We start from the raw sequence: 13,567 nt of genomic DNA on the forward strand, positions 1-13,567 counted from the left end.
TTATTAAACAAATGGCCTTCTTAGTATCAACTCAAATTTTTAATTTCAATAAACTCAAAATTGTAAGGCAACCAGGTTACTTACTTTTTTAAGTTAAACCAACAATAACCAACAATTTTTTACAGTGTATCAATAACCATCATGCCAACTTTGTAAAGTGAAATGTGAATATTTGTAAAAATACCAGCATTAAATTATCTTTCTAAGGAGCACCTTCCAGTTTCACAGCCTTTGCGGGCTTGTAATGTTAAACAGACAAAAATATGTTCTAAAAACATTTCACTAACATCCCCATTAAGTTATGCAAACGTTCTATGAATGTTCAGAACGTCCAGTCCAACATTCCATTTTATCATTCCTCAATCATCACTAAAACGCTACTTTTAAATTCTCTCCGAACATTCTGAAACAAGTAACATTTAATGTTTTTAGAACATTATTAAAGACCGGAACTTTGAATGAACATTCTAGAATTATTTCTGAAAACGTTCCGTTATCTGGGTTGATACCGTCAACCCTGTGACCTTTCTGAAGTCATGACATGTGACCCTGGACCACAAAACCAGTCACAAGGGGCAATTTTTTGAAACTGACATTTATATAATTTTACATTATTATTTATATTATTTGGCTGAGATACAACTTTCTGAACATCTTGAGCCTGAGGGTGCAAAAAAATCTAAATAATGTTAAAATATCCTTTAAAGTTGTCCAAATTAAGTAATACACGTAATTAACAATGCATTTACTATTTATACATGATAGGGCATTTACAAAATATCTTCATGGAACATGATTTCTGCCATAAAAGAAAAATCGATCATTTTGACCCATTCTATGTATTGAGATTTATGACTGGTTTTGCCCTCCAGGGTCACATTTAGGTAATGCATTAATTTAGCTTGTGATGGCACAAACATTATACATGTCTGATGAAAAAGTCACATTTAAAAGAAAAAAAAAGAAAGACCCTTATGTTACCCCATAAAGAGTCATATGACTAAGATATCCTTTCTTGTAATGCACGTTAATTCTTTACACTTACAGAACATGTACGCGTGTAAAATGCACATTCTGGGACTTCCACTGTTGTTATGTTTCCATATCTCACCTAACTACCAGCTATGGGTGTGGCAAACCAAGCGTCAGGCTTTACGTCATCGAGTCGAACGTAAGCGTAACAGCGGCGCTCGCGCACTCCCCCTAGCGGAGAAGACCAAGAGGACGCGCTCATAATGGGTTGTGAAAGTGGAAAGTACCTTATGGAAATCCCCTACTGGCTTTTATGTACTATCAATCGAGCTGTCTGAACCAGAGCATAGACTTTGGCGTGTTTTGGACGCGAGCAGTAAACCCAGTGGATCTCCTTTAAAGCGAAATGACGATTAAAGTGGACTGAGTGAAGTAGCAGTGGAGCCAGAGCATCTTATGGGCTTTGTTGGTGGATACCGACATATTGAACAGGTAAGAGTTGTCCGCTTCATCCCTCGCCCCTCTAAATGTCGCGTCCAGACCCTGTCCCTAAAGCAAGAGGGCTTGATTTCTCCCGTGATGTCTCGAGCTCAAACGGCAGGCTGTCTTTGTACGGACGGATACAGTCTTGAACGCCACGGATTTGACAGCCATTGTTTGCGAAGACGTCGCTTATATCAGCGAATAAGAACGTTAAACGGAGAAAACGTTATATTGTTGCCATGGGGACTCATCGCTTCCGTTCGAGTGTTACATTGTTGCATTGTCTAACGGCTTCTGTTCTGTCAAGTCAATTACGTAATTCGAACGTCGGCAACTGATGTTACAATGTTTTTCGCGCCGCTCTCTATTGTCCCCGTTGTGCTTTGTGAACGCGGGCTTATCGCTTTCCCCGCGAATATTTCGCGAGGGGTATTTAAGGGAACACTGTCTGAATAAGTTGTCCCTAAAGAACCTCGGCGACTGAGACAAATACATGGTGCCCTTGCAGTCAATGGCATTTTCCAGTCAGCGTGTCTGAACCCATCTATTGTCGCCTGTTCTGATAGTTTTGGAAAATTGATTGTGGGGGTGGACTTGTAAAGATCTTCGCCTTTCACTCCTCTGACCTTAAGAGCCCTTTAGCATGAGACTGGAATACACCATCAGCTTTCAGGGGCCACCATCAGTCTTTCAGTTCTTCACCTTAAGGGTGGAGGGAAACGAGGGGAAATTCTTATTAGTAGCTCATGATCGTGGGTTGAGCGCTCATGACAATGGTGTTTTTGTTTCATGTCTTCTTTTGCAGTGATAGATTGGTTCCCCACTCCAGATCGCCATGTCTCAGGGCCAGAACTTCCTGCCCAAGTTCCTGTTCGTGAGTAACCTCCTGAAGGCCGTGAAAATCAGAGAGCGGGTGCCCAATGACGTGGTCAAGCCTTCGGCCAGCAGCGGCCTGATCCATCACCTGCGGAGCATGCATCGCTACACCCTGGAGATGATCCGAATGAGCCAGTTCCCGCAGGCCTTCCGCGAGGTCATCCAGGCGGCCATCTTGGACCGGGCCATGCAAAGCTCGCTGGAGCAGGAGAAAAGGTTGAACTGGTGCCGTGAGGTCAAGAAGCTGGTGCCGCTGAGAACCAACGGTAACTATCCCGTGATTTTTATCAGCTCGAGCGCAAACGGTGTGTCGCGTTTCCTTCAAAAGATACAGCGACATTTACGGTTTCTTTGTATTGCTTTCTATCAATTAACTATACGCTTTAATTCTTGCAGTGAAGTGCTTAGTGTTGGGTAGGGTACTCTAAAAAAGTAAATAATCACATCTTTAACAAGTTGACAATTACTTTCTCTAACAAGAAGGTAACATTTTACCTATTATAGTAATAATAAAACATGCAACTAACCCTATAGTAAGTTCATGTAGTTACTTAATAATACTCAGAACTTCAATTTTAACATAAGACATATATTTTTTTGTTAAATTCACTATCATTTTATAAATAATTGTTCTATAGTCTGTAACAAAGACACCTTAAAATAAAGTGCAACCTTTATTACTTAATAGTAAGTAATGAATTGCACCCAACACTGAAAATATAATAAGGATGTTATAATTAATAACTAGTAATAGGCTGATATATATCAGCCGGGCCAAATAATCAATCACTATTTTCCAAATTTTGTGGCTGATAATAAAAAATATTCCTAAATATTACTAAAAAAAATTCTGGCATATTTACATTGTGTATTTTATACAACAATGTTCATGAATATGCTTGGTCACTATTAAATAAACTAATAAAATAAAAAATTTAAATTAAAATCATGTCTGTTTGGTCAGTTAACAAAAGAGGGTATTGCTTTATTTTACATTATTTATATTACATATGTTACATGTAGTTACATAACTATAAATTATGCATACTTACGTGCAATTAAGCCTAACCCTAAACCTATTGAACATTCATGCAGTTACATAATATTACTCAGTGTGTATAAATGTATAATTACAGTGTAACAAAGACACCTTAAAATAAATTGATACTTCTCTTATGGTGAAAAAATATTCAGTTCATAACAGTGATTTATACATCTCATTGCTATCGTTATAAACATCTGCCGTTTAATTAAAAAACTACATCGTTAGACCACTTTAAAAAAAAACAGTGCTTCATGGCAGACGGGAAAATCCTGCACTGTCTGTCACACTGATGTTTTTCCCCCTTTAATTGTACAGCTCAGTTTGATTTAAGGGGCCGTGTCGTGAAGCCGGGCTCACAGTGAGTGCTTATGACTCTGATGTTTCTCTCGCTAGCTCAGGGTCAGGTCGCGCTGCTCTTCTCTTATGAGTAATGCTGCGAGGGAAACTTCTCTGTACTTGCCATTGTTGCTCCATTGTACAGTCACTAGTTACAGTAACTGAAATGAGGTAAACAGAGACTACATGCAGCTCATTTTCTCATTGTACGTTTATCTGAAATAGGTAGACAAAGTACACAACTCTATTACTTTAGTAAAAATACTACTGGTCAAATTTTACTCCGTTTCAAGTGAAAGTTGTAAAAACAGATTTTTACTCAAGTAAAAGTACAGAAGTATTTGTTTACAAAAGTACTTAGGTATCAAAAGTAAATTTCCTTGTTCATGCCAATGCATTGTTTTATTATTGTTGTATAAATGCACACTGTCAAAATGGTTTAAGTCATTCAGTGATGCTCCATCTGACATACTATCATACGACTAACTTAAACTCATTTAAATACTTGTATATAAGTTACAAAGCTCTTTACAAAGCTGCCGTCACTTTAAGACCGAATGCACGGATCCAATACACTGATACACATCTGATATTCTCCAACTTTACTCTTCTCTTTCACCCAGACATTTATATTTTTTTATATTTTATAAGACATGCATCAAGTGTATGCCAACTAAACTAATCTTATTTTTTTTACTGAAGCATACCTTCAAAGTATGGCTATGGGTACACTTGTGCCTAAGAACCGTCTTCTTCCATTTTGCTATAAACTGATCAGTGTTTAAATAAATTTGGGGAAATGTAAATGACTAGAATAAGAGTGATTCCTGATATACTGTCTGCAACAACAACAACAACAACAAAAAAACCGTTTAAAGAAGGAAAAAACTCATCCTCCGACTTTCAGAGCTGCTACAGAAATGACTTTCGACCTTGATAGAAATGTAGTGGAGTAAAAAGTACGATATTCGTCTTTCATATGTAGTGAAGTAAAAGTCATAAGTTCCCAGAAAAAATAATACTCCAGTAAAGTACAGATACTCAAAAAGTGTACTTAAGTACAGTACTCGAGTAAATGTACTTAGTTACTGTCCACCTATAGCCAACAATCTAGTGCTGTTTGTTTGTTAGTTTCAGTATTTTGTGCGAATGTGTAAGCAGATGTTGTCATGTCTAGTTCCTGGTACAGTTTCTCATTCATGCCTTCTGGTAAATTTCTTGCTTTTTTCTGGACAGCCCAGATTTTCCTTATAATGAAACAGGAATTTCCTTTATTATGAAAGCGCTTGACTGGAACATGTTTAGGACAGATTGTGCTGATATGATCCCGTAACAGAATATAGAGGGGAACTGGACTAAATTTAACGCTCAGATGTAATAACGCAATACACAATGCATCCACAAAGGCCATTTTAGGTCCTCTACGCTTCAAGACGCGTATCTGTATTTGCTTAATTTTCTGTCCTGTTTTGGTGGGAATATTTCAAAAAGCCTTTGCTGCATGAAAATATAACAGCTCGTGGTTGCATTAACGGTAGATTTTAGACGGTTGTTGTCTTTTACTGATTTATAAAGTGCATCTTTAGGATTTCAAGTTTAGTCAAATAGTTTGATCAATAGCCTGATGTCAATACTAAAGCAGAGGATATGTCTGAAAGTTTGAGGATCGGTTATGTACATTTATGCATTCATCCAAAGCAACTTACATTGCATTCAATGGATGCATTTTTGTTATTATTAGTTTTTACATTGCCTGGGAATCGAACCCATGACCGTGCCACCAATGTATTAATGTATTACATGTTATACACAGTCAAACCAAATTGTATTCAACACCTTCAACATTTCCTCACATTATCACAGTTTATTCGCTATAGTTCGCTATAGAAAATGGTAATAAAATATGACAAAATTCATAGTTGAACTGTCAGAACAAATTCATCTTTGATAGAAATGGATGTATTGGATTACAATCAACCAATCAGCTGTTAAATTTAACTACCCAATTATACAATACCAGTTTAGCTCAGCCAATGACCAAGCAATGCTTCATTTTGTTCAGTCTGTGGTTTCAAAGGTCACATTAGCAATTAAAGAGAAAAACACTTCAGCAAAACATGCTCCGGTAAAAGTGTCTGCATCATTTTGGGCCCAAATCTTTACTGGTAGCCACTGTATGAAGAATCTGTGGGTATAACGTCACAGTTTACTTTATTTAGCTATCATCACTTATGGTACATAAATTAACTATAGTGTCCTGCACACACTAGTGAAGCATTATATCTGTGTCGGAATAATTTTTGGTTTGACTGTATATATATTCACAATATAGTATTTATTTATTTACAATTAGACCCCATTGTAGTTATACAGCATGAGTAATGAATGTACTAATTGACAAGGATAATGACATATAACAAGACAAAAATGTCTGAGGTAATATATATATATATATATATATATATATATATATATACAAAGCTTTAGGTTAAATAGTTAAACAACTGTTTGCTCATACCGCTATGCTGCATCTGATCATATGACGGAGAACGGACAATGTTATCATATTTACTCAGTGCTTAATCATTTTCTTGAGGCCACACTTTTCTCCTGTGACCCATTATTGCTGAATGTGTTGAAAAGGATGTGGTTGTATAGCAGGTGTTGTTTATATCCAAGTTGTGTTCCTTTTCTGTTCTTCATTGTGTTGGGGAAGCTTTGAAACCGTAACTTCCCAAGTGACAAGTTTCACATAAAACATTTACTTTAAAGCCTTTAAATACAGTCAAGCTGAAAAAAAGATGTCAATGTACACTGCAAACTATTAACAAAAAGTAGCTAACTGCTTTTTTAGCATTTAAGGATATGTAACTCAAGCTTTTAATTTAACCAAAACAGTGTTGACCAGAAACATTACATTTAATAGAAAAGTGAATGGTTTGTTTGAGTCCAAATGTGCAAGGACAAATTGGTTAAGCTTCTGTGATATAAAGTGAATTGCTTCACGCAAATGGATCCACGTGAGGACATTGAGCTCGTTCTGCTGTAAATCTGCATTGTCGAGCAATGTGACATAAAACCGCAAATCTGTTATTGGAAAAACGACTTATTTTGAAAAGTGCTTCTGGAACATGTGGTTAAGTTAGGTATTGTTATAAGTTAGCTTTAGATAGTTGGAGTTTGCAAGCTTGTTGGGCTATCAATTCAGATCCATTAATGAGAGTTCATACAGAAACTTAGTCTTGTGTTACTAAAAGAAAACATTCAAACGCAGTCTGTTATGCACTATTCAAATAGTTTCCATATATAAACCATAGACCAGTTAAAACCTCCCTCTACTTAGGAACTTTTGGACTTTTTGTTGATAGCATGTACAGACACAAACCATGCACAGATTTAAAGAACAGGAACTAGATCATATGTTCAGACTTCCCTTATCGGCCCTAGAGATGGCATGGGCACGGCACAGGCATTCCTGTTCAACATCGCCCCTCCTCTCTGGAAAGTCCAGACGCTTTATATCATGGCTCTGGTGTCAAGAGGAGTCAAGGGAAAGAAAAAGTTGAAGTGAAGCCCTTACGGCGCTTAATCAGAGAATCACATACTAGGGAAATTCCTCACAGTTGTGCGCAGGCTGTTTCACACAAGCACATGCAAATGCGCACGAAAGCATTTGAGCACATATGTTGCACAACATCAGAAAGAACACAGGATCTAGGCCATGAGTATAGCTCTGCAGTGCATGCACTTTGAGTGTTTAATTACTACCAGGTGCAAAGATTACAGTAAAGTTGTTGATTTACAAAAGTAAGAGTTGAGACTTTGAGAAATTCCCTTTTGGTAGTCCGACATGTTCAAATTGCTGTTGGGGTCTTGAGGAGTAGATTTAATTGCTTTTGCAAAGATGGTCACATGTCCTGTTTTAAATTGCTCACAGTTTGGATGAAACGGATATCTTTAAATGGCTTTAACACCTCTTGTGGAAATCCCCTGTATTGCTTTTATCTCATCCTTAATCTTGCTTCTTGACAAATACAGCTGAACTAACCTTTAGCTGTAAAACAGATTGCTGTCAACGTATGCAACAACAAAGCAAAGATTATATATGCAGTTTTCATTTTCTTAGAATTATATGTAATGCATGGTTGTTAAGGCTCTATATGTTATGACAATCTTGATGATTGCAAAAGCCCAAACAGGAACTGCAAGTTTCATAGCCTTTGTGTGCATGATGCATGAAAACATTCTTTATGAACTTTTATTACCCGAGATGTAATGCCAAATCTCTAAATGAGCTTATCTGCAAACGTTATGATGCATGTGGAAGGTGTGGTATCCTTCAGAATATCCCATGTATAATGGAAGACTTGCTGCCATGTTTGCAGAAACTGAGTGCCCATTTGTGATTAATTACTCTGGATCCTCCGGAAAATAATGTCCTGATGGCACCACAAGAACATGCACAGTCTCAAGCTCTGAGATATAATCTGTGTTTGTTTTTATTTAGGTGATGGGAACTGCCTGCTCCACGCAGCCTCTCAGTATCTGCTAGGGGTTCAGGATACGGACCTGGTGCTCCGAAAGGCTCTTTATGCAGTGCTGAAGGAAACAGACACTAGTAACTTTAGAACGCGCTTTCAGACTGAGCTACTACACTCTCAGGAGTTCACCCAGACTGGCCTGCGATACAGCACTTTGGTAAGCACTTTCACCTTCACAGCCAATATGCAAAATGGCCCTTTGTGTGGCACAAACAGCCAGCTAAAGCCAAATGTTGTCCTTTTGATATAACAAGTATGGAACTAATGGATGTATGCAATTTTTGCTTCTCAGAACTGGGAGGAGGAATGGGTTAAGATTGTAGAAATGGCCTCTCCTGTGCCCAGCAGTAATGGCCTACAGTTTGACTCTTTAGAGGATATTCACATCTTTGTGCTTTCAAATATTCTACGGAGGCCTATTATTGTTATTGCAGGTATGTAACTGTTCTCTGAGAATTTTGATGCAATTTAACAACACTCAAGTACACCAACGTGACCATAATATGTGACACTTTTTTTATCTATCAACAGACCAAGTACTTAGAAGTATGAAGTCTGGTTCCTCCTTTTCACCCCTCAATGTGGGGGGCATATACCTGCCTTTGAATTGGCCTCCAGGAGAATGCTACAAATATCCCATAGTGCTTGGCTATGACTCTCAGCACTTTGCACCCCTGATCACAATCAAAGACAGTGGCCCAGGTACGTCACTAGACCTTGCGCTACACCTCAATGTATTCTTAGTCGGCCCAGTGTATTTGAATATTTGATTTTTTTGGACCCATTCAGAGATCCGTGCTGTGCCGTTGATAAACCCGGGACGGGGAGGGTTTGAGGAGCTTCGAGTGCACTTCCTGACAGAAAAGGAGCAGCAACAGAAGGAGAAGCTGCTAAAAGACTACCTAATGCTTATAGAAATCCCTGTCATTGGCCTGGGCTACGACCCCACACAGATTATCACTGCAGCCAGGTATGAGCTAAATACACTCTTTGTTGTCTTGCTGGTTAAGTTCCTCAGTGTAACCTCAATGCCTAAATATGTGTGGCACTTTTCCGTGTACCTTTTTAAATCATTAATCCTTCCTTCATTAGACTGGATGAAGGCAACCTACCTGAGGATATGAACCTGATGGAGGACTACCTACAACTGGTAAACCATGAATATAAGCGCTGGCAAGAGGATAAGGAGTCTTCATGGGCCCCCCAATCCCAGCGTCCCCCTCCCTTCTCAGTCTCCCAACTCTCTCTCATTGAGATCCGCTGTGCCACACCCCGCTGTACCTTCTACGTCTCGGTGGACACTCAGCCCCACTGTCATGAGTGCTTCGAGAAGCGTCAGGCGGGTCGGAAGCCCGAGGCTATTTCCAGCACAAATCAATCGTCATCCTCGGACCCAGAGAGCCGAGGGAGGCTGGAGCGCTCCGTCCTGCCTAGCCCGCGTTCTGCACCCCCTACGGCCCCCAGTCTAAGCCTTTACAGTGAGACTCATGCCATGAAGTGCAAGACACCCGGATGCTTGTTCACACTCAGTGTGGAGCATGACGGGCTATGTGAACGCTGCTTTACGGCGAGGCAAAACCGGCCTGCTGCCAACGGCCCACCACAAGGCCCTTCTCACGGCTGGTGCCACAGTCAGTGGGCGCAAGGCGGCCGAGAACGAGAGAAGGAAAGGGAGAGGGAAAGAGATCGAGAAAGGGACACCGAGAGGTGTCTAATGTGTCGACAGGAGGTCTTTAGGATATTTAATGGTCTTTGCCCAGCCTGCATGCAGAGGACTGCTGTCTCCGAGAGGGGGGATGCCGAGCAACAGGAGCCCAGAACCGAAGCCTCAGTGTGGGCACTGCATAGGGAGACAGAACGCACTGGCACCAACGGCCACATCTGGCAAACACCTGCTGCCCGACAGTGTAAACGCTCCGGATGCCAATTCTTCGGAACGGCAGAGAAGCTGGGATTCTGCACTATATGTTATCTAGACTACCAGACCAATCACCGTAAGTTTAACTCTTTAATGAACAAGAAATATAATTTCTCAACAACCAGTTATAATGTCTCCACTTCCTATTGGAAAGCAATTCATAGGCATTGTAAAGTCAACCACAGGAGCAAATGTGTGATTTTTGTCTGGTTTTGTCTGTGCAGAGGCCACCCCTGCTATCGTCCAGCCCAGGCACACGTCCGAGGCGGGCTTTCAGAACTGTCCGCGGTGCCGGGGTCAGGGCTGCGGTGCCGAGGGAAAAGCCATGCTGGAGGGTTACTGCAACAAGTGCTTTGTGAAGGAACAGAGTGCTAGACTCAACCAAGCTGCTAGCAGGGGCTCTCAATCCCCACCTCTTGTCACGGTAAGTGTCCTTAAAGGGTTTATCCTAAAAATTTAAATTATCTCATGAATTACTTACCCTAATGTCGTTCGACACCTGTAAGACCTCCGTTCATCTTCAGAACACAAAGATATTTTTGTTGAAATCTGATGGCTCAGAAAGGCCTTCATTGACACCAATGTCATTTCCTCTCTCATAAAACGACCCATAAAGGCACAAAAGACGTCGTTACAAAGCCCATCTCACTACAGTGGCTCTACAATCATTTTATGAAGAGGCCAGAATAGTTTTTGTGCTTAAAAAAACCTAAATAACGCCTTATATAGTGATGGGCCAATTTCAAAACAATGATTCATCTGTATCAGTTTATTGATTCATGATTCGGATCGCCAAAGTCACGTGATTTCAGCAGTTTGACACACGATCCGAATCATGAATCGATTCACTGACTAACCTTGTTTTGAAATCGCCCCATCACTATATAAGTCATTATTTCATTTTGTTGCGCACAAAAACTTTTCTCGTGGCTCCATAAAATGATTGTAGAGCCGCTGTAGTGAGATAGGCTTTGTAGCGACGTCTTTAGTGCCTTTATGGGTCTTGAGAGAGGAAATGACATTAGTGTCAATGAAGGCCTTTCTGAGCCATCGGATTTCAACACTAATATCTTCATCTGTGTCTGAAGATGAACGGAGGTCTGACGGGTGTCGAACGGCATTAGGGTAAGTAATTAATGAGAGAATTTTCATTTTTGGGTGAACTAACCGTTTAATTGCTGTTGTGGGGGCAGTTTGGCTCTGTTTAAGTGTTAAAGAACCGATAAAACAACAAGCTCTGTTGTCTCTGTCCAGCGGGCCTCGAAACCACGTCCACCGCCGATGCTCACCCAGGCTCAGTGTCGGCGTAGTGGCTGTAAGAACCTCTCCCCTGGTTGTACGGACCTCTGCCCGGACTGCCTCAGCCGCGGCCAGCGAGAGGGTCGACGTGCCCAGGCGCCCAAAGAGAAAAGCAAACAGCGCTGCAAGACGCAGGGCTGCGATCACTACGCCAATCAAGAGAAGCAAGGCTACTGTAATGAATGTGACCACTTCAAGCAGATTTACCGAGGCTGACAAAACAGTTTAATGTTAAAAAGGGCCTAGTTCATCTGGCATTCTTGTGCATGCTGGTGAACACTCTTACACATGGACCTTTTTGCCCAGAATCCTCCACCTATCTTGGGCAGGGCCTAAGAGCCCGGTGGTGCTGTAGAATTGGTGATTACCTCTCAAATGAAGTTTTGGTCATTTGTATCGTGTGTATAGGACTGATGTCTGATGCTAGCATACAGAAACTAATGATACACAATGACGTCTAGTCACACACCTGTGGCGTCTGTTGTTTATATTGAACAGGGTAATTAATTGCAAACTTTCTTGGAAAAATTGACAAGAGCATGTCTAAGAATTAATCAGTTAAGCAACAAATTTGACCAAAGTTAATTTACTGAAAGATATGTCTTAGCCAATGTACATCGCCACTGTGGACTGGAGAAAGCCAACAGGCCTTTTAGAAGTACAGGAATAAGACGTACAGGGTATGCAGAGACCACCGAAGGACAGCATTTGATAGTTTATTCATAAAATGTAGGTTAAGTGCCAATGAGAGCTCGCTAAGCTGAGCTCGAATTTCATTTCCTGCTGCACCATTTGATGTCTGCAAGCAGTACGGATCTGTTGCCTTTGAGAATGTTTTTGTTTACCATTTGATCACTTTTTCGCAAGTCCTTCTTGCTCTTGAAACTATTTTTCACTTTTGCTTGCCTTGCTAAACTTCATATGACTTGGTCTGTTCTATTGAATAGATTTGTTCATTTTTCTGTGGCTAAAAAATTCCTTAAGTGCAATGAAAACCAGATACTTGACACCTCCCCGATGTCTAGAGCTGATGAAATGAAATTAAGCTGAAGGGACTGGCCATGCCAAAACAAAAACAAAAACTCACACACACACACACACACAAGACGAAAGAAAAGTTTTGAGATGTCTGAAATCCCCGTCGGGATAAACAGCTAGGTGAAAACAAATCAGTCCAAATATAAACACACCTAGGTAGGCAACGCCCGCTCCTAGATCTGTGAACTCCCTGTTTGCTGTTCTTGCCCAGCCACATTCTTTCGGTTGCACTACTCACCTTTAAACACACAATGCCTCAGTCTATTCTTTGCATATGTTTAGTACGCACAAACTGACATTCTCTATTTGAATATTTCCGAAATATCTGCAAAGACGTAAAGTGAAAAGATAGAGTTAGCTCCTGTGGCATCATTTATAAAGAAATAACTGTCTGTGTTAAACATTCCCATTTTTGAAGTCCAATAATTGTGCGAGCACATTTAGCTTTGTCTACTTGACAATTAGATCCATGTGGGACTATACAGAAATGTGCTTTGGATAAATGATACACAGAACAATTTGCAGTTAAATCATAAATTTAAGAGTGTCTACTCTTCAACTACTGGATCTGTTCACTCAGATCATCACAAACTTGCACAATACTTAATAAGCTGCTCTGGAATAAGGAACGGTACTTCTGACTTACAGTACATAGTGACATTCCAGTTATAGACCTAGAGGAATATAGATGACAAGATAGAACTTTTGTGCAACCTTTCATATAGAATATTGTATGAAAAGCCTTGTTTTTGGTTTGTTTAGTATTTATTCACAGCAAATATTATCTGTAATGTGTTTCAAGAATTATTTATATGTGGTCCAGGAATAAATTATTTTTAATAGAAAAACATAAACCAGTTTCCTGTGTCTGTTTACCTTTATCTGCTTTTTTTGGAGATTGAAATGCATGTTAAAACAAGAAGCACTAGAAAGTGCTTATTAAACAGTGCATCCGTTAGTGACACAAGTGTATTATGTTTTAATAAAGTTACATTGTTATTGGTAGCAAAACAATGTTACCATGCCAATGGCTTCCATTAAATAACTAGTGTGGTTAGA

General features: G+C 39.9%; 1 protein-coding gene across 1 annotated transcript; it reads left to right on the top strand.

The window, feature by feature from the left end:
- Window positions 1-1,223: 1,223 nt before the first annotated feature.
- tnfaip3 (tumor necrosis factor, alpha-induced protein 3) lies at window positions 1,224-13,362 on the top strand. The gene is made up of 9 exons (XM_067421220.1): window positions 1,224-1,464; window positions 2,261-2,597; window positions 8,220-8,410; window positions 8,546-8,687; window positions 8,785-8,955; window positions 9,043-9,223; window positions 9,346-10,247; window positions 10,396-10,595; window positions 11,426-13,362. The coding sequence occupies exons 2-9, from the start codon at window positions 2,291-2,293 to the stop codon at window positions 11,684-11,686; spliced, it is 2,355 nt and encodes a 784-aa protein (XP_067277321.1). The 5' UTR covers window positions 1,224-1,464; window positions 2,261-2,290; the 3' UTR covers window positions 11,687-13,362.
- The last annotated feature ends 205 nt before the right edge of the window (window positions 13,363-13,567 follow it).

This window comes from Pseudorasbora parva, chromosome 17 (assembly GCF_024679245.1).
Source record: "Pseudorasbora parva isolate DD20220531a chromosome 17, ASM2467924v1, whole genome shotgun sequence".
NCBI lineage: Eukaryota > Metazoa > Chordata > Actinopteri > Cypriniformes > Gobionidae > Pseudorasbora > Pseudorasbora parva.